This window comes from Vigna unguiculata, chromosome 3 (genome assembly GCF_004118075.2).
Source record: "Vigna unguiculata cultivar IT97K-499-35 chromosome 3, ASM411807v1, whole genome shotgun sequence".
NCBI classification, from domain to species: domain Eukaryota; kingdom Viridiplantae; phylum Streptophyta; class Magnoliopsida; order Fabales; family Fabaceae; genus Vigna; species Vigna unguiculata.
The window spans coordinates 60401485-60423864 of record NC_040281.1 but is presented as its reverse complement, the minus strand read 5'-3'; the positions used below and the strand labels follow the sequence as shown (position 1 = coordinate 60423864).

Genomic DNA, 22380 nt, shown 5'->3' with positions numbered 1-22380 from the left:
GAATGTTAGTTACAGAATCCTTAGGGTTAATAGAAATAGAACTTTCATTTGAATATATATTAAAAAAAAAAGTAGTGGGATAAAGTTGGATGAGTTGACGGAGATTCTTGATTTCTTAACATTTAAATAAGTTAAAATTTGTTTGTTTTGTGGGAGAACCAATATTTATAATCAGTAAGAAAGGGGTAAATGGCTAAAGAGAATATATTCTATAATTACTCATTATTAATTAAATATTAAACAAAAGGTAAAGCAGAAAGGAAGGAATAAACACAAAATGGTGGGTGAGAGATGTGGGATCCACCTGATCCATTCTCAAGATTATATCCATTTGCTAATCAGACCTAATCAGACGGTTCACAGTCAACCATTTCTCTGTCCTCACCAGAAACATCCAATTAAAAACAAACCACAAAGAGAATAATAATGTATAAAGGTTATTATTTTTCAAAGGATAATTTTCTATCTTTTCTGCAGTAAAAATGATGACAACAAATTATAAATATTATTTTGTAATTTTATATTTGAAGGTGTGGTCTGAAGAGACTTGTTTTGTAGGGCATGTTATTATTGTTCAACCCAATGAGGATAAAATGTCACCGTCCTCTGTTAGTCTTATTTATTTTCTACGATAATTGATAATTCTTATCAATTAAATTGAAAACTTTAGATTAAAAAAATATTTATCAATCACTGTTCTCTTTTATGTGCCATCGACTATGGAAAAAAAAAATCTGATACCCATGTGCACACACCAGCCATTTATATATTTATACCTCACAACTCATCGCACGCCTCTCTCTGCTTTCATTTCATTTCATTTCACACCCAACCATTTCTCAAGTTTCTGTCAAAACGATGACGTTCGCTCTGCAAAATAACGGAGGAGTTAGCATCGGACTGTCCTCCTTAGCCCACTGCGTCGCGATCTACGATCAGGATTTTCCGGCTGAGGATTCTGACTCCAGCTCCGACTCCTCCATCGGGAGGAACAGCGTCTCGTCGGAAGATTCCTCTGACCACGAAGACGCCACCGAGGTTGAGGTTCAGAGCTCCTTGAAAGGCCCTTTGGATACCATGAACGATCTAGAGGAAGATTTACCAGTCAAGTAAGTTTTTTTATGTGTTTTTCTGAACTGGGTGTTCATCAAGCTTCAATATTTTCATGTGGGTAATAGAGCGTGCTGATTTGGGCTCTTGGGGTTAGGTTCTATTCTGTTTCTTAGTTTCTGTTAAGAGTAAAGAGCAGGGGAAGATTTGTTTTGTTTTATTTTTAGCAGATTTAGAAATTTACTGTTTTGACCTTGAGGGGTTTGGTTTGTTACCAGTGTTGGTGTTGAGTGATGGTGTGCTTATTTATCTCGAGTGACCTAACCACTATGGAAAGTAGCATCTTTAGAAAAATTCCATACAGTTGTATACTATTTTCTTTTAATCAGATAATCCATTAATTTATTCAGTGATCTGCTTTTGTGGTTGGGGTAAGTGGGTTACAGAATACATCTGGTTCCAGTCCTTTACTTAAAGGATTGTTGAAATTGATTGGCATAATGGATCTCCACCACCAAAACCAAAAGAAGATTGGTGAGTGGAGACATGGCATCTTTCTATGATGTCCCTGGGTTAAGGGAAAAAATGCCTAGTCCGTGTTTAGTATTACACAATTATAGGGTACAGGGTGAGCTTGTTCCTTATGAAAACAAATTATACAACATTGATGTCTTAATATGCAGAGTGGATCATGAAATTTACAGCATGATATATTGGCTTCTAAGTGATGGCAAGTAGATCGACTTGCATGAATTTTGGATTTAAAAACAATTCTTGGATAAAAATAGACCACTAATGCATTTAGAGTTCATTCCTAAAAAGGGAAATATTAATGCATGAATGAATGAACTTTTTCCCTTGTACTTTTAGACGAAGAAAATAAATAGTTAAAATCTACTTACGCTAGATAATTCAATTTATTTTATCTTTTTTTATTTTCTTCTCAGTGCTCAGTGCTCATATTAAGAGTTTTTCCAAACAACACCTAAACTATTTATCGCACTCACAACGCTAGACCCCTAAATCGATGCATGGAAAGTTTCCCTTGTCCAACGATATTCCATTCTTCTGCAATACACCCTCCCCTCGAATTTTGAAAAAACAAATGTTTCTATTTAAGTTGTCATTTTCAAAGTTTAAGAGATTCTCAAGATTGAAAACAACATTAATCACTATTTAATGAACAATGGTAAATCTGAAAATTTCTATTAAAATCAAGGTAATTTATTATATTTTTTGGATTCCTGTAAGAACCTTATACAGCACTTGAGAACTCTAAACAACACTAAAGAAGAAGTCTAGAGAGTGTATGCTTACGGACTCAAGAAGAAGCAATGATGCAAAATTTAAAAAATTGCAGACATAGAAAGACCTTTGTATTAACCTGTGTGATTCTGTTCTGTGTAATTCAGGAAAGGCATATCGAAGTTTTATAGTGGGAAATCAAAGTCATTCACAAGCTTAGCAGATGCTGCAGCTGCAAGTTGTATGGAAGAGATAGTGAAGCCAGAGGACCCTTATGCGAAGAAACGCAAGAATGTAATAGCTCGCAATGCATCGATTGAGAGGAGTCGCAGTTGTGCAAGTAACATTGGTGGAATATTAAAGCGAGCATCAAACATTGGTAGAGGAACATCGTGTCTGAATCTGCACAGTAGTGAAGAGGGTAGCAGCTCCTCATCCATATCTCCTCCATGCCCCCTTCCTCCTGTTCATCCACGTGCCAACAATAGGTCATCACTGCCTCAACCATCTTCTGTCACACGAAGTTCTCCTTGGAGGTCTTATTCTTGGTCTGATCTAAACGCTATCGCTGAGTCTCATGATATATCTGGTTTGGCTATTTGTAGTGGCAACTAAATTTTTGACACTAAAATGTAACCTTTTAGTTTAGTTCACATTCGAGTTTGTTTGTAATGCCACATTACTTTGTCTGTCGTCGTATGTATACCAAACTGACTAGAGTGTTGTATATTATATCTCAGTTTTTACTTATTATTCACTCCTGCCTCAACCCTACTTATCAGGTTTTGAATAATTTCAAATTTGTAGATAACATGCTTAGCAATCTCAGATAATCTCAAGATTCCATTGTTGGAGATGTGTTTTTCTTAGGTACATATAATTGGATTTGTCAGCAATCCACACTAGAAAACCAACAAGGATTTCGAAGATGGAAATGCACTGTGTGGATGAGTTGTTTTCTGGGTTGAAAGATATCTAATGTTTCATGAATGTTCACTAAACACTGGCTTATAAGGTTCAATCCTCAACATACGAAAATTTAAATGGAAATTACACATAATCATTATCCTAGAAGTGTAAGTGAATCTAATTATTTTTAAATTATTTATGTTTGGTTTGGTAATTAATTATTTATTCAATTTCGTTATTTAAGTTGATAAATGCATTTAAATTTTTACTTATGATTGATTATTTAAATAATTATTCAAATTTTAATTGGAATAAATAATTTTAAGCTTTTAATTATATTTGATTACTTAAATGATTTAATTCAGTTTTAAAAACTTCACATTAAACATATGAGCGTGTATATATATATAAAATATATAAAGGAAAAGATAAATTAGTTTATGTTTTATGGTATATTTATGAAGTTCATGTTCTATTAACTAATATTGAGTTGTATTTGTACAAAGTAATAATAATTTTTTAATACATGAATATTTTCTAAGAAAAAAGTTTATGCATATATTTTATTAGTATATAAATTAAAAAAAAATCAAATATATGAGTTAAAGTAGAATAATTAATTATTTTAGCAGTCAAATTCAAATTGAAGAATATATATATATATATATATATATATATATATATATATATATATATATATATATCTCGTAATACACCAAATTATTAAATAGTTATACAATTTTAATCTCAAGATATAAAGATATAATGCATGATAATGTAATTGGTATTATTAGTAAAATTTAGATATTTCATAATTATAGTATATTCATAGAAGATTGTTTTACCTTGTTGTTATTATTATGTCATATTATCCCATAATTCTCATCTCATTCAAAAATAAGTTGTTTGTTCATTACATTTTACAAATACTTATCACCAAATACAATCAATATTCCATGAAATAAGTGTTTAAAATATATAATACAACATGGACTAGGATTGAAACAAGTACAACACATGCTCTAATGAACAAAGAAATATTTTTTAAAATAAAATCTCATTGCTTAATTGATATTTTCTAATAAATCTACACTTATTTTTAATAATAAACTCTTTCAAACTATAAATAATTGCATAAGTGAGATATTCATTGTTGTGAAGCTTTAAAGATAAAATCTTACTATGAGAACTAAATATAGTTTGAAGACTATATACAAAACAAAAATTCAACCAACATATTACATTTGGAAAAACTAAAGGCTTTCATTTATAATTTTACCACATACACATTTAATTACCTCACAATCATAATCATATCTCAAATTCTTCAAAAAAAATACCATTAGGAAAAAGTATCACCAACTTTCGAACCATAATATTAAGAAATCCTTAAATAAAAGTCATAATGATTAAGTTGTTGTTTTTGAATAAGTCCTTAATAAAAGTATTACTTTGTCAAAGAAGATTATTTTATTATGCCAATACCTACACGCAAAGAATGATTTAGAATAGATAAATCTTAATAAGATATGAATATGTGTCTAAATATGTTGTGAATATTGGCCGTATATTTTTTAACAGGATCACGGTTTATAATTTTAAGAATAAGACAATTGCATCCAAATCTATACTTATATTTTATTGTTTGATTATATGACAATTTTCATCAAGCTAACCCTAAATCATTTGAAATACTAAAATTCAATTAAAATAAAATTTCAATTTAATATGTTATTGTCCACATATCTAGAAATCGAAAAATTATCAAGGAATGAACTTTTAGTCTAATTTAATCCTATAAAATCAGTGAAATTTGCACTCATTTATATATTATAAATTTATTTTTAATCGATATAAAATTTTCAACATCCTCTCTCTTCATGTACATATCAAACATGATATTAAATATTTGTGGATGATTCAATAACGAATAACATAATAGATCCAATAAATAATCAATTTTACTAAGTTAGGCTCTAAACAAATATGATAATATCATATTAAAAAGAATAATTTAAGTTTAATTCTACTCTATAAAATCAATTTATAAAATAAAATTTATATTTATTTATATACTATAAATTAGTTTTATATGGTTGAAGTGAAATCTACAACAAAATAGTCTATTCATTTCATATAATTTTTCAAATAGTTTAGAACATTAACCGTCTACTTTTATGTAAAAAAGAATCAACTTAATGCATCAACTGAATTTCAAATTTCAAGAATAAAACTAAATTAATATATCAATAATCTTACAAGTTCCAAAATTTAAAAATATTTGCATAGTAACTCAAAGTAACATTGAAAGTTAACTATTCTATAGTTGATATAAGGAATATAAAAGTTAAAGAAGATAGTTAGGTAAAATGTGACCAACAGTTCTTTAAATGAGTCGGCCTAAACCCTAACCCTTCATCATCACTAAAATAAGTTAGAAGTCACCAAAATTGTATTTCTCTTAACAATCCATATACATGCATGATTGAGTTAAAAGGATAAATGATAAATGAGAAATCCAAAATCATAACTCCAATATATGATGCTTTACAAAGGTTCTTGACTAACTTTATGGTTTGATTTCACAAAGAATTAGAAAGGAAAATTTAGAGTTATCTTTACGTAGAAGGAAGAGAAAAGCTTGAAGAAAACAAAGGAATGGAGTGCTAAAGTATTTTCTTTTGAGATAGATGAAATTTCTAACTCATATTTGTATAACTTATTTTGAAAGTATAACAGAAATAAAAGTAATTTTCATATCTTATCTCCTTTCTTGATAAAGTCCAATACAACAATCCATATTTTTTTTTATTTTCAAACACACCTCCCTTAATTACTTTTCTGACATCAAACCTAAGGATGACAATACATTTTGACCCGGCCTGTTTAGGCCTGGTCTGCACACTGTGGGTCGGATTGGCCTGCTTTGCATAGAAGTTACTAGTTTAAAAATGTGATCGGTCCTGCATACTTCTGGATCAGCTGCATATTTAGGCATCTTTATTTAAAAAGAAAAAATAAGTCTTAGACATCATAATTTTAATATTTAAAGTATCAAAACAATCCAATGAACTTGGAGGATGAAAAATGTCCAATTTAACAAATCAAAAACAATCCATACCTTCAAAACATTCAAATAAAACAAGTCCTAAAGCATTAAAATAAGTCCAATAAACAACATCATAACAGTCCAATAAAAAAAGTCTTAGACCATAAAAAAAGAAATATACAACATCAAAACATGAACTTGTTACTAAGTAGGGTGAGAGGTGTTAAGTTATGCAGGCTGCGATCCAACCTGTGTGGGCCGCGAGCAAGCCCATACAGATCACGACTTATACGGGTCAAACTTTGACATACTTGTGGGTTCAATCTCTCAATCCGCCTCACATATTTTGTACAGGCCGGAGGACCGGTCTGTTGAACCAAGTTCACATTGTTACCCTTAATCAAACCATACCTTAAACACATAATTAATTAAATATAATAAAGATTTAAATATTTTTGTTAATTTAATTATCACTTGTAAATTAATTCACTCATTTATATTAAGGCATAAAAAGAAATTCTAACAACTATATAAAGAAAGAGGGCCAGTTTACCTCCATTGATTATATCCGGAAAAAGAGTTATACAGTGAACAAGTAATAATTAGAAAAATTGTTATAATAAGCTATCTGTGACGTGTCAATTAATTGATTAGGCAAATACACATAATTATTTATTATTTTTTATTCATGTACATTATTGACCATTGTTTTAAAGTTGAAGGAAATTAAGTAAATTTTGGTCAATCATTGTTTTTAACAAAACTCAAGTAATATTCAATAATTTCTACTTTAAATTCGATACATTCACCTCTTATTTAAAGTTTACAGATATTAGAACGACACGACTTTTCAATGATTTCTATTTAAGTTCATTACATTCATCTCTTATCTCAAGAATTACAAATATCATAACAACATTACAGATATCGGAACAACGCAACTTTTCCTTCTCTGTTTATACTTTAAGGAAGAAATATAATTTTTTGTGTCTTACACAATTTTTAATATTTCTTGCCTTGCTTGATGTTACCAAACAAAAGAAATATAGTAATTACTAGTATCGTTCACTGTATTTTAATTTCTATATTTCTATCAGAAACACAAAATGTGGTATTCAATCAGAAAACCACCTTATCATTGTTTGGTTCTAAGTTAACAAGGTTTTTGAAGTTGTGCTTTTCAATTTAATTTAATCTTTTGATAAGGCTTCCTATCCCAATTGTGTTCAATGTTTAGGACAAACATAATCAGTCTATAATGTCATTTGGTAGGGAGGAAGAATATGAAAAAAATTATATAAAATGTAAATTTAATGAGATATTTGTTATTATAGAATTATTTTATTACTTAATAAATGATATATAAACTAAATGTTTAAATATATAAATGTTCAGCAATTTATATTATATTGTTAAGTTTCTTAAAATCATTAATTTTATCATCAAAAATATAAATTTTAGATTAATTTAACACTAAAATTAGAGACAATCTTATCTGATAATATCTAGAGTTGAATTTGTATTTTAAATCGAATTTTTCATTGTTTTTATAACTAAATTCATGTAACCTCTCTCTATATATTTTAGGCGATTATTTGGTGATTTGTTCTGTCATTGTCCTATTACAATTTGTAGATGTTACCACGAATTTCACTTAGAAGTACATCATTTGCAAAACACAAGTCTTTCAACTTATACTTTCTCATAATTAATGTTATTTTTTTTTCTGTTTCTGTTTAAGAAATTGTTTTATATTTGTTAATTATATTTTTTTATCAAGACCAATTGTTACTTATGTTAATAGTTGTTTACAAATATACGTTTAATTATCTTGTCTTTGAATAATAAATGTTTATATAAATTATTTCTTTCTCTCTTGGAAGATTAAAAAATTAAAGAGTTTATTTTTAAAAAGTTCAAACTTCATTAATGTTATTAACTCTTTGTCATTAATTAATTATTTAATATTACTTTTGGAAAAATGTTATAAATTTAATATTACCAACTAATAAGAGTGGATTAGTTATACACGTCTTGTATTTACATACAGAGAATACAACGGCCATTCTAGCTGTAGAAGCGCGTAGTTTTAAAAATAATCTCATTTTTCTACCATAATTTCCTTAATAGCTATTTCTGCAATTAATAATTCTATCTTTATCAATTTTAAAAAGTTAAAGAAATATGTTGTAGGATTTGCAGACTCAGAAAAAACTGGTATAGTTACCATGTTTAGAGTTAAAATGTTCTTATTCAGTGGATTGATCTAATAAACTAATGTAATAATCTGCTTTGTAACTTAACCTTGAAACTAATATGGAAGAAGTTTTGTAACTGATTATTTCCTGAGCATGCACTGGCATTAAAAGTTTAATTCATTGTTTAACACCAAAAAATTATCTTATCACCCTGTAAGCTCTATAATACCATCAGTTTTTGGTTCATGTTTCTTTGTTCTATCATACCTCACATTCTTCTCACTATCCATTGCAGAGAATCTGAGTTGGCCTATTTGCTCTTCTTGAAACTGATGACAGTAAATAGAAACGAGTTTTATTGTCGTAACTCTCAAACTCCCCCACCAAACATGCATGTCGACACGTCCTTTGCGTTCAATGGTTGTACCGTTTCATTTCAAGGGGCTTGATTTACATTCACAGTATTTATATTGGGGTTGGCCAACTTAGTGCTGAGAACTGAGACACTCAAACAATTGATTTACTTAGGAACATTATAGTATTTGTTTTTTATGGATTTGGATGGTTCTTCTTTCTTCGTCACCCAGGAGGAGTTCAATCTGTTCCACAGAATAGACAGAGAACTCTACAAGATCCTTGTGATGATTCTGTTCCGTGAACCAGCCGAATGCATGCAGGTCCATGCCTTGTGGCTGTGGCTGGAGAGGGTGGGGTTTCGCAACGTGGTGAAGAGGGTGTTGGCCTTACCCAACATCTTGATCAATGAAGTTGCAGACGAAACCGTTATGTGTCTGAACTGCATTAACAACAGTAGTTTCATAGCACCTCCTTCTTCTTTCGAGAACAGTGAAATCCCCCTTCTGCAGAGTCTAGTGGACAAGGAAATCTCGCTTCAATTCTTGTATGAAAATCGCGTGAGCGCACTCCAAGGTGTGGCAAAAGTGATGCAAGATGTGTGCGTGAGGGCTTTCACCGACATTATGCAGCAAGCCATCATAAGGAACTCTAATGATAGAGTGGTGGAAGCTCAAAAGGTGGTGATGAAACCGAGTTCAGAGAATCAGAATCAGAACCAAAGCAACCCTTTGTGGTTTGGCTCAATTGGACCATCGAATTCAAGGGTTGAAGTTCCGGCCGATGATAGAACTCTGTTTGTGACGTTCTCGAAAGGGTATCGCGTGGAGGAGTGGGAAGTCAGAGAGTTCTTTACCATAGCCTATGGAGATTGTATCGAAGCACTGTACATGCAGGAAGTGCAGTCAAATGAACAAGCACTATTTGCTCGTATTGTTTTTCGCATTGCTTCCACCATTGACATGATTCTGAGAGGAGCGATCAAAGCCAAATTCACCATCAATGGGAAGCATGTGTGGGCTCGAAAGTTCGTGCCCAAACGAATTGCTGCAAGGAGTATGCTGACAACAACGCTCGGCCACTTTTCCGGTGAAGCCTCCAACACAAGATCCTAGACAAAGTTGCTTTCATCATGCGGTAGTGATTGTTGTTTTCATTTTCCATGTTTTTTTCAGTTTTGTAAGTTATGTTGGAATGTTTTAATGAATTTTCTTCAAGGTTTTACATCAAATTATTTTTAAATTCGAGGTATACCTCAGGACGGAAACAACTGTGTCAAATAGTTATTAATAATTAATAATATATATTAATATGATAATATATATTAATATGTTAAGTTAAAAATAATTAATGAAAATATTAATACATTAATTATTAACTAGATAATATTTATGAAATGACAAAATATCATCATTATAATAATAATAAATCATTTATCATATAAGTTATCGTATTATATTATACTTTATTCATTAGGGTGCATTCATGTTCACATTCATAGAAACAAAAAATGCATAAATTAAAACTACATAGATAAAAATAATAATTTTAAAAGAGTGATATGACAAGATTTCACAAGGAAAAAAATAATTTTTTATTATTTATGTCCAAAATACATTTTTGTAGATCAGTTGTATCTTTTATGAATTTAATTCATGTATCTTTTCAAATAAAAGGTTGATACAAATGTTTCTAAGCTCTTAAACTTCTTAGAGATGAGGGAGGAGAACAAAATAAATTAGGCTAATTAAACCTAATATGTTTATAAAATTGAATTCTTTCAATTTTTATCTATAACCATTATTAATGAAATTAAATTTTTAATTTATTTTTCTCTACACTTTTTATCTCTTTTATTTTATATTTTATATAAAAAATTAACCGTAAAAATTGGAAATATTTTTATTATATAATTATAATAATAATTTATAATTAAAAATTAAAAATTTTTCTAACTATTTTTTATATATTTAATTATAATTATATTTTATATTTTGATGAAAATATATAAGTATTCATATATTATACAACTATAACATTATAAAAATTAATAAAATAATTATGATTATTATATATAATTTAAAATAAATCGTAGTAATGTTTCTCACTACATTTTTAATTTCACTTTTATTTTATAATCATAAAAATAGGCATTCTGTAAAATATAATTATATTCCATTTTAATTATTATTTGTATTAAATTGTTGTTGTAAATAATTGAAAATAATGTTTTCTCTCTCTCTAAAATATACTTATTTAATATCAGCAAATAAAAAAAATAATTTTTTCAGAAAATATAACGTGGTTCCACCAAAATATCAAAATGTACATTTCATGTTATCAGTGCAGAGAGTATTTGTTATTTTCTTCACAGCAATCATTTATTAAGTTTGTAAGGATAGAGAGGATAAAATTATAAAGTCAAGTCATACACGTCTCCTGAAGTCAGTTTTACGTTCTTTAATAAATAGGATTATGTGAGATAAAATGTTACTTATTTTTAAATAATGGATAAAATATTTATGTATTCTTAATGATATTATGAGAAATGTGAGTGGTGTTTTAATTTTTGATTGTTTTAGATGAGATCTACTTATTACCTTGAGATATATGTTTTGCTTATTGATACATTAGGCGTTGAAAAAAAAAAAATATATATATATATATATATATATATATATATATATATATAATATAATATCTTATTTTAGCAGTTTAAAATTAATAAAATAGAATATTTTATTATAATATTCAAAACAATTAATTCAGTATAGTTCAATGTATAAAGTATATTAATATAATTTTATAAAAAAATAGGATTATAAACATATATCATTTATACAAACCAACTAAACCAAGAAGTTCTATACATAAAATAACCAATATTAAAGTTCCTCAAAACCTTTACCTACTCTAATCGATAACATCTTATTTTAGCAGTTTAAAACTAATAAAATAGGTCACTTAATTATAATATTCGAAACAGGAACAGGTAATCCAATATATAAAGTATATGAATCTTGCAAAAGATAGAATATAAAAATATATCATTTATACAAACCAACTAAACCAACAAGTTCTATATATAAACTAACCATTATTAAAGCCCCTCAAAACCTTTACCTACTCTAAATGATAACTCTTCATCTTTCAGAGGTGCCTCTAAACCAACAACTTCATTTATTTCCACCAGAATAGTGATCATCGCAAAAGAAGAAAACAACACAAGATCAAAAAGTGCAAAGGTAAGCTAGCTATATAAGAAAATCATAACTCACAAACAACCGATTTTATTACAAATATCATAAACGATCAAGATCACACATATGTATTTTATCAAACTTTCTATAACTCAATTTATCCAGGTAAGTGAAACTTGAGTAGAACTAAGGACACTATGCACTTGTGGTGGTGGAACAACTCGCCTACTCGAGCGACCACACACAAGGTAAATCATTTTTACTGTCATAGAATCATGTGACTGTTCTCATGACAGGACCTTCTGTCATTCTCACTACCTAATCATTCTCATCTACATGCTTTACATGAGTATGAATGACTAGTAAAGTTTCAGGATTAGCTCTCCCAGTTCTATCCTCAGTTCACACCCTAAATATTTAAGCATTCAATGGAATTCCCTCCTTAGGAATACCCTCACATTATCACCAATTACAATTATGGTAACAAAAACTTCACAAGATCCTCATACCCACAATCATACATCAACATACCTTATCATATACATTCTTAATCTCATTTTCGTATTCACATATCAATAATTCCATCTCAATCAATTGCAATCTCAAACATATACATACACAAAGTACATCAAAATGGTGAAAATCATTTATCTAACCGCAGACTTCAAAACAAAGATTCCATCTGTAAAAAGGAATATTCACGTGTCTATAATCACTTGTCAAAATTTCAACTCAATCCAATGGTTAACGAAGCGAGAATCTTCATTTTACAAGAGGACCCAGACCAAACAAATAGGGTGACATTCGACACTGGAAAAGTGGCGCTTGTTGCCTAGCCCCTGGAACGCACTAACTTCTAGCGCCCTGTCGTCCAAAAATGGCGCCCGACAACACCAAGTCAGTGGCCTAGCGTCCAACGACACTGTAACAACGCCCAATAGTGTATTAGAAACAATAATTTGGGGGAAAGTTGATCATGAGTACTTGACTAATTGGGTACCTTACCTTTTAGTGTTTTTATTCCAAATGGTTTTAGAGAGTTCAAAACTGATACCCAATCACTCAAAACACAAATTCAAACCTTTCCCCAAATCAAAAACCAAACACATATAAAATATCAAACAGTTAGACATACAACTCATCAATTCAACAAATCACATCACAATTAACTATCAAGATGATCAATTCAACAAAAAACTAATTTCCCTTACCTAACAAAGCGGCTCGACAAACCTAAACAACTCTAAGAACACCAAACGCTTCTAACTTTGTAGGATGTTCTATCTACACATAGAAACATCATAAGAAGGACCGAGACATACCGTTATGATCACTGATCAGCAGAGATTCATATAAAAGATGAAAACCTCACATGCAAGCAGAACAAATCTCACATGCAACAAGAAAAAAAGAAGACCAAGAAGAATAGTTGGAACTCAACTTAAGCAGACGAAGAAACTGATCGTTCCAAATTGAAGAGTTCGTTGTGAGGAATATTCCTATAGTCTGAAATCTTCAAGTGATCATAGGAGTAGAACCCTTAGACCCTTAAACCCTTAAAGAGAAGTCAAAGAATTGTAGAGAAGTGATTTCTAGAGAGATAATGTGTTTTAATATACTAAAACTCATTTATAATAATTCTATTTATAATAAAACATTTAATATTAAAATAATTGAGTATTACTATTTTAAAACTATTATCACTTCTAAAACAATATTTTTTAGAATTTTACAAAATATATATATATATATATATATATATATATATATATATATATATATATATATATATATATATATATATATATATATAAGTATTGAGTTAAAAGAATATTAGTTAAGTGAAATAAGATAACATTAGAACATGTTAAAATTGATGAGTCAATATTTTACAATCAAGAGGATGTGAATTGGTTTTTCCAAAATTTGGTTTGTTCTTTAACTTTAAAACAATTTTTAAAAAATCTTTAATCAACTTATATGATGTATACACGAATGCCTAGTTTTGAACTTTTACAATTGACAAAATGCTAAAAGATGATGAAGGAAAAGCACAAGACACACCAAATTTTATACTTTAAAAGAATCTACTTCTAGTCTCTAACATTTGAAAAACAGTGAAGAAAAATGCAAATTTTCTCCAAGAACTAGTATTCTTTCTCTGATTTGTGGTTGCTAAAAAAAATGGTACTTTAAAACTAAGTTGAGGTCTAATTTGTAAACAAGATACGTTTCTAATTGATTAGGTTAATATCCTAACCAATTAATAATAACCTCTCTTCATACTTAATCTAATTGATTAGGTTAATAGTCTAATCAATTAATATGACAATTTTAACCCTTTTAGCACTCATTATATTTGAAAATAATCCAATTCATTTCATAATTGATTATATTGTGGTTATATTGATTCTAAAGATAATCTAGTTTGATTCACAACATATTTAGACAAATATTTATATCCTATTAAGACATACCTAAAACCATTATTTTTGCATGTGAACATCATAAAAAACATCTTAAACTTCTTTGACATAGTAACAGCATAACCAACGATATAATTTTTGATGGAATAGTCATCCACAATAATAGACAAACTTTACCTTCAATTCAGGTCAATGACATGGAGAATTTATGTATACAACAACAAAAAAATATTGGTATTATTATTTAGTCCCTCCTAATTCAAATTACAAGGACATTTTTTAAAACAAATTTATCTTTTTAATGATATCTAGAAATACTTCTGCTCACCAAGATTAAGTTTTATTTATATTTGTTGTTTATTTTTTTACTTTTTGTTTATATATATATATATATATATATATATATATGTATTGAAAAGTATTAATATTTCAACACACAATAAAAAATATTTTCAACAAATTTTAAAATTTATAATCATATTTCCCAAGATACTTCTAGCAATGTTAAGATTTTAATAGTTTTAGAAAGTACTTTTGAAACCTATCTTCAATAATACCGTTTTTTCTTTAAGTTGCTGTATATTTATTATGCATTAATATATATACTTTCTTTATTACATTTTTTAACAATGAAACCTAAAAAAATCCTTAAAGTAATTACAGAAATAATGTTTTGTTTTTTTAGCGAAAATAATTTGTTCAATTCTTTATAAAAAAAGTCTTGAAAAGGTGAGAAATTACTTAAATATTAATCTTTCTAATATGGTTTCCAATCTTAAAATCTTAATAAATTTTGTACTGTCATAACTCATTTTAAAACATTCATCCCAATAATATTCAATATATTACTAAATTCAAAAACAATTGAAAAGAAAAAAGAAGCGAGTTATAGTTTCTTTTCGGGAAGTGTGATTCAAAAAAAAAATTAAATGAATTTCATATTTATTATCTGATGAAATTTATTCATCATAAAAATCATTTTATGATATTTCATACTCACTGCAATTGTTACCGTAGAGATAGATTTATAATTAAATAAATGAATTAGTAGGTGAAAGATTTTTATGTTGTGATTGTTTTTAAGTTGTGAAGGTTGATATGAGAGAGTGAGAATGAATTTGAATGAAAGTAAGTCATAAATAAAGTTTCTGAAAATTTGTTTGAATTATTTGATTGAAGTGATGATGATAAGAGATAATTTTAATTAGAAAAACATAAGATTACTAAATTATTCTTCACGTTGAAAATAGTATAAAATTATATTTATATAAGTTAGATTTATTTTATAAAAAATATTCAAATATATTTTAATAATAAATATAAAAAAATATAATATATTTACTTTTTTAATTTTTTTTATAAATAATTTAGAAATTTGAAATATTAATTATTATTCTAAATATAATTTTAAAAGTCATAATTTTACATTATTATCAAAACATTAAAAATAAATTATCGTAAATTAAAAAAATAAAAAATGAATCGAAAGCATAAGGATAATTTTTCATAAATCATCTCACATGAGAAAAGGTGTGAGAAAATCTATCTCTTATTTTCTTTTCCTCTCTCTCAATTTTCTAGTGAAGATATGATTCATTATAAAAGTATAATTCTGCAATCTCTTTTAACATTAAACTCTTTCAAGTGAACATAACATTAGGTCTCAATTTTTTTGTTTGACTAGAGTTGATTTGTGCAGATGAATTTGAACAAATTATTAACAAATTTTTACAAATTTTATCTTAAAATTTATTTACTTCCGCCTCTCTATTCTTTCTTCGAAACAAATAACCTCGTTTTCTTTAATATATCTCCTTTTATTTATTCACTCACTCTCCCTCATTTTCATTTTTGAAATCAAACACAACATTAATAACTTTAGGAATCAATTATTACATTATTAAAAAAATTAAAGATAAAAGATTATAAAATTATTATAATTTATGTAGTTTATTAAAATGGCTGTTATTTAATTGTAAATTATTACATAAAATAAAATTGTTTTTAGAATAATTATTTTAAAGTCATATTTAAAATAATTTTTTAGTGTTTTTTTACTGAAATCATTTTTATATTATTATTCATTTACAATTTTCTTTTCACCAATAACTTTGTAAAAGGCATTGGTATTTCTGATTAAAAAAAATACATGATTATTATGGATTAACCATTATATATATATATATATATATATATATATATATATATATATATATATATCATTTTGACAAAAAATTGAGCAATAATTTATTACACTGTGGAAGAAAACTATTCAGAGAATTAACATTAAAAATAGGGAACAGGAGAATTACATATATTAAAATATACTATTTTTTTTTAATTTAACATTTAAATCAGTAATCACAGAATGTTTTAGCTAAAGTGTTTAGTATCAAAATTTAAGGATTGAGTTGAGCAGCAGAAGGGTTTTGGGTGCTGTTAGGGTGAGTGAGTGAGTGAGTGAAAATGGTAGAAACAATAACAAAGCCAATTACCAATACTTAAAGAAAATAGCAGTGGGAGTTTCAGAGTCCTTTGTGAAATTGCTTCTCTTCCATCTCCGTGCAGTGCAGGTTTTGGGGGGTAAACCGCTTTTTGATAATCAGAATTACAACATTATTATTGATTATCGATTATTGATGGATGACGTTATTTATACATTGAAGTGAGTTTTGCAAATTTCTCCAAAAATGGAATCGGTGCCAAACGCGGAGGAACCCACTTCGTGGGATGAGCTATACAACATCAATTTGATGCCTTCCGAGTTGTTCTTCAAGTTCCGAAAAGAACTCCAGGGCATTCGAGTTGGTCTCAATATGGAGGTTCTTTTCTGTTTACCTTATCGCTACTCATTTTTTCCATACCCAAATTCATTTATAGCTCTATTTCTATCATTTAACATTTTCTTCATATGTTTCATGTAAGTTAAGTTTTCGTTCCGACTAAACTGTCATTTTTGTGTTCCTAAGTTTGTGGGACTGTTATCTTAGTCTTTGAATAGAAGGAAATGAAAAAAAATTAAATTCCTTAGAAGTGTAGGTGGACAGTCAGTCGCATTAGTTCAAAGTTCACAAAACTTGTGACTAAGGTGATAATATTAAGATGTATTTAGATGAGAGTAATCAGTTAAATTTGGGGATTTATTTAACATCTAAGGGACTTATTTAACATACTAAGTTTTCCACTTTAGGGACTAAGGTTAGTCTTTACTTTTTCCATACATATAAGTAAAATGGAGAGATACATGCTGTGATGTTGTTTTATTAATCATTTTTCATGAAGGATAATTTGGACAGAAAAAAACTACAGGTGGTTATATATACTTATATGCAAAGGCTAGTAAAGAAAAGCTTAATTGATGTCACTTTTAAACCACAGGGAGAAAAACCTATTGTTATTTGTATGATTCCAAACCTTGTGGTTTGTTTTAGTAGCAGTTAGATGTTTTTTTTATCAAGATATTATTCTTTGTTGCTTAATTCTGCAGCTGTTGACTATTGCTTTTTATCCTGTATACGTGGTTAAAACCATCTGTTGCAAGCATGCAATAAGTGTCAAAAAGAACACTAAAATTTGTTGGGAGTAATGCTCTATGAAGTTTAACTGTCTATATACATATATATGATGACTACAAGCCAACTAGAAGGTTAATGTTGTGGAGTTTTTGTGTATCAATCAATTATTTACATATGATGACTAGTTCTACTTATTCAGGTGATCCTTTTTTCTTGAGTGCAGTTCTACAATGCCCCAGTCAATGAATATCAAGCCAAGCTGGTATTGAAGCCTTTAACACCTGAATGGAAGTGGAAGATAATTTATGAACCCCTTCATCATGACGTTCGAGTTCTCTCAAAAAAGATCCCCATCACCAAATTTCTTAATCTTCAGGTTTGGTGGTGTCTATTCTTCATGGAAAAACAATTTATTGTGATAGTTACTGAAAATGTTTGAAAATAGTATTAGTTTGCGACATTTTTCATGTGCTTGTGTTTGTATATGTTGACCCCATTGTTTTCCATGCCATGATAAGTTCTTGTCCCACTTCGTGTAAAATTTCATTTGAAAATTATTCAAACTGACATAAACAGTGCAGGTTGGTATAGGACACAATTTTCAAATGCATGCTACTGGTTGGAAATGGAAGCTTACCACATGTTTGGGTGGAGATGGTGTATCCCGGATCCGAAATAAGACATCAGTTGGCTTGTTTCCTGGTTTTGACTTACGGTTTGGATGGAGAGCGGATTATGTTCTTCCTGAAATTACTGGGCAAGTTTTTGTGATTTTGTCAGAATAATAGCTTTGAAACTAAAAAATACTTTTATCAGTGTTTAGAAAGTATACCACCCTGATAAATTATTTTGGGATGAGATGTGGTATTACATTTTTTTTTTTATTTCTTATTCATTTAGTTACTTGTTATCTATGTTTTGTTTCCTGAATAACTGATTAATTTATATTTTAAACCTTAACAGGGCTCTGGGTACTGATGAACCATTGTTTAACATGCACTCGGGACGACTACAAGCCTCACTAGATAGAGTTGAAGCCATCTTAACCCACAGTGATGATGCATGATTTGGTATAGAAGATAATGTTAATGAGGTATAGTATGATCGACCCCATTCCCTTTTGAAAGAAGTTCCAAGTAGTGGTTAAACGATGTTTTATGTGCATTTGCATAATTTATGCATTATTTTATACTCTGGACCTTGAATCTAAAGATTGTAGTTCAAAGGAAAAAAAGAAATACATATTGTTATTAAGAATCAGACCTCTTTTCCAAGATTCTGCAGATCATGCTGTTGCTGCACTCTTTTCTTTAGAACACATTAATATAAAATTGCACAGAACACTCCTTTTGTAATGAAAAATTGAATTGGTTGTTTTGATATAACCAAAATTTAGTAGCCTCATGATAATTAGCTCAACACTTAGTTGTTATGTGAGATTGACAGCTTTCCTGATCCGAGTACAGTTTCTGCAGTGTGCAAGTCCAATTTTGAAATATTGCCTACGTGCTCGTAATGCATACAAGTCTCAAAAGTGGAGTCAAGATGATGCTGAGAAAGTTTTTTGTAAATCGTGACATGGCCCCCATTTAAAAGTTATGGAGCGTCTGATACTCTGAGTAAAACTACTCATGTACTCAAAGGGGCTATTTTTGCCTTGTGCATACATTATTTTTACTTGCTGTGCCATTGCAATAATTTGTACATGTGCCTGTAATTTGTACCTGATTCGGACCCAAATTTAAGATGTTTCAAATTTCTTGATTGCTCCCCCAAATATCTATCCCTGTTCTACCAGAGAGAAGAAGAATGTGGAAATTTGAGTGTAGAATATTCTAACCTCAGTCGCCAAAGAACCTGGTTTAACAATATTGAAAATCTAATACTCGGGTACATGGAAAAGCGAATACTGTATAATAAGATCATCAGTATATTATCACGAGACCATCGATTTTACTGTTGTAAAGGGGTACTTTCCGTGATACTGATCCGCATCAGCGGGTATCTGCAATGTCTACGTTATTGTCACATTCATACGGTACTACTACACTATAGTTACTTTTTGTAACGTAGCTCCATCAATGATTCATAATCATAGGTTTTTCTAATTCAAGACAGGTTTGAATGCCTGTGGAGGGAATATAACACTGTCCAAGAACCAGTAAAAAAAAAGTGGGGTCTCCCTTGTGCTAGCCGTTATACCAATCCTTAACGGCACCTTTCACCCCCCTTATAAATTCAAATCCTCCTCCACCCTCTTCAAAAACCAAAGCAAACAAACAAGTCTCAAGAAATCAACCAACCAAAGCAAAAATGGGTTCCTCCAAGCTCAGAAAGACATGTTCCTTCACAAGCCTTCTCCTTAGCTTTTTGAATTTCTCTCTCTTTATCCTCTCAGCATCCTCATTTGCACCCACAATTCTCCTCAAGATGCCCCCAACCTCCTTTGGCCTGGCTCTTCTTATGGTCTCTGGCATCTCAGTTCTCTCATCTTTTGTGGGCTTCTACTCCCAGCTCACACACTTCTGTTTCCTCACCCACATTTCACTTCTACTAGCCTCCTTAATAGGACAAGTGCTGAGTATATTGGCATTGTTCACCAAAGAGAGAGCAAGCATGTCCCTGTTGAAGTCACCAAGGGACCCCAAAGAAGCCAAACTTTTGGTGAGGCTGGAATGTGGGGCCTTGATGGCAATGTGCATGTTGCAGTGTGTGGTTTTGATGCTGAGTTGTGCAGTGCATAATTGTTGGGTGAAGGATTATGAGGAACTGAACGCAGAGAAAGAGGCCTCGGCAAGGAAGAGGAGTAGAAGGATCGCTGAAGTGCAAGAGGAGTCCATGGCTAATGCAACCAAGATGGCAGAAATGAAAGCTAAAGAATTGGATGAGAAAATGAAACACAAGTATGGGAAATGGGTGAAGACTGATTTTGAACCCTGAGACTGAGGTTTTTCAACCTTTTGCTCTGTCTTCCTTCTACCTCGTACTAGTAGTGCAGATATTTGCATTATCGTTTGTTTTTTTTTTGTTGGTGTTGGTTGTTTAGGGTCACTATGAGGGTGGCCATTGAATTTGAATGTTGTGAGCATTCAAGGTAGGAGTAATCTTTTTTACTGAACTAGTGTATTTATGTGTGCCTCGCACTTTTTTTGTAGACAATGTAATGTTATATTTAGAACATGGTTAAATTATCATATTTTATATTAGAAGAGTGATAAAAAGTCTAAGTATAACTTAGAAGATAAAGAAAGAATTACGACGTAATTATATTAGCACAATTTGCTGAAGTGATGTAAAATCACAGTATTGATTCTGACATTCAAAGCGAAATTAAACGGATTTAGAGATTATTTGACGCAGTTATTTTAACAAAGGACCCCATATATTTCATTCTTAGTCAAGTGACGAAAAAAAATTCTTCAGCCCTCAATGACAATTTTTTATTTATGTTAATTTTATTTGAATTCTTTAAATAATAAATATAATTGAATACATATATTTATTAAAGAAAAAATGAAATTAATATGTAATTAACATTGAAGAGACTAATTATAGTATCTGTAACAACACATAGTATAGCAAAGGTTCTTCATATTTGGTGAGAACAGGTTGCAAAATATAGAAAAAGTGTTTCAAAATAAAACATCAGACCATTATAACATAGTAAAAGCGTGTATAATTGGGTTTAGGAAGAGAGGCCTTTATTAATGAAGAGTATTGGGTAAGTTATTTCTTTTTAACTTTTCTTTCTCTTCTTTTATTCTTTTTTGTTCTTGTTTTAGCAAGAACTTTGTCTCTGTTTACGAGTATTTAGTTTTTTGCTGGTACGAGATAGCAGGGTGGCTAAGGGCAGAGCATAACTGGGAGTTTGGTCTTTTTTTACTTTATCTACCATTATCAACGGTAATGTAGTAATAGAGATGTTCTTCATCGCCTTCACTTTTTTACAGCTACTTGAATTGTAAACCCCTTCATGTAAAGGACTAAAGATATTTTACAATTTTATATTTTCTTAAACACTTGCATCTCTATTCATCACAGTTTCAACAACAATTACCTTTCATTTAACGATCATAAAGATTAGAAGATTCAAACTGAGACTGTCATTTGTGATTAATATAAATACATATACATATAATATAAACTAGTACACACATGCGCGACAGCGCATGTATCGCGAGTGATATTATATTAGTAGGTGATCATATAATGTTATTAAAGTTATTAAATTAATATATATATATATATATATATATATATATATATATAATAAAATTATATTCATTAAAAATAAAGTGAAATATATATTAGAAAATATGAGAAAATAACTATTTATAAATAGAGGAAAAGAGAAGAATAGAGGTAGACGATTTTATAAAAATGTTTAAGTAACGGTCAATTTTCAAAAAATTAATAAATAATTATATTTTAAAG

General features: G+C 29.3%; 4 protein-coding genes across 5 annotated transcripts; all 4 read left to right on the top strand.

Moving 5' to 3' along the window:
• Positions 1-738: 738 nt before the first annotated feature.
• Positions 739-3064, top strand: LOC114175560 (the record flags this gene model as incomplete). The annotated part of the gene is made up of 2 exons (XM_028060313.1): positions 739-1109; positions 2463-3064. Coding segments are annotated over 2 exons (819 nt in total), but the record flags the coding sequence as incomplete, so codon positions are not given.
• Positions 3065-8936: 5872 nt separating this feature from the next.
• Positions 8937-9936, top strand: LOC114175826. Its single transcript, XM_028060643.1, has one exon. The coding sequence runs from the start codon at positions 9003-9005 to the stop codon at positions 9918-9920; it is 918 nt and encodes a 305-aa protein (XP_027916444.1). The 5' UTR covers positions 8937-9002; the 3' UTR covers positions 9921-9936.
• A 6887-nt stretch (positions 9937-16823) lies between these two features.
• Positions 16824-19717, top strand: LOC114179413. 2 transcript variants are annotated; one of them, XM_028065753.1, is made up of 6 exons: positions 16824-17014; positions 17098-17253; positions 18170-18322; positions 18528-18703; positions 18910-19039; positions 19422-19717. In XM_028065753.1, the coding sequence occupies exons 2-5, from the start codon at positions 17122-17124 to the stop codon at positions 19010-19012; spliced, it is 564 nt and encodes a 187-aa protein (XP_027921554.1). In that variant the 5' UTR covers positions 16824-17014; positions 17098-17121; the 3' UTR covers positions 19013-19039; positions 19422-19717. The 2 variants fall into 2 exon arrangements, with proteins under 2 accessions (XP_027921554.1, XP_027921553.1); XM_028065752.1 differs by having other exon boundaries at positions 19413-19717.
• A 479-nt stretch (positions 19718-20196) lies between these two features.
• Positions 20197-21159, top strand: LOC114179412. The gene has a single exon (XM_028065751.1). The coding sequence runs from the start codon at positions 20260-20262 to the stop codon at positions 20884-20886; it is 627 nt and encodes a 208-aa protein (XP_027921552.1). The 5' UTR covers positions 20197-20259; the 3' UTR covers positions 20887-21159.
• The last annotated feature ends 1221 nt before the right edge of the window (positions 21160-22380 follow it).

Bases quoted from the DNA above. Each gene is read 5' to 3' on its own strand.
- LOC114175826 (XM_028060643.1), top strand. From the start codon at position 9,003: ATGGATTTGGATGGTTCTTCTTTCTTCGTCACCCAGGAGGAGTTCAAT.
- LOC114179413 (XM_028065753.1), top strand. From the start codon at position 17,122: ATGGAATCGGTGCCAAACGCGGAGGAACCCACTTCGTGGGATGAGCTA. The intron at 17,254-18,169 runs GTTCTTTTCTGT...TCTTGAGTGCAG, and splicing joins GAGTTGGTCTCAATATGGAG to TTCTACAATGCCCCAGTCAA. The intron at 18,704-18,909 runs GCAAGTTTTTGT...AAACCTTAACAG, and splicing joins GTTCTTCCTGAAATTACTGG to GGCTCTGGGTACTGATGAAC.
- LOC114179412 (XM_028065751.1), top strand. From the start codon at position 20,260: ATGGGTTCCTCCAAGCTCAGAAAGACATGTTCCTTCACAAGCCTTCTC.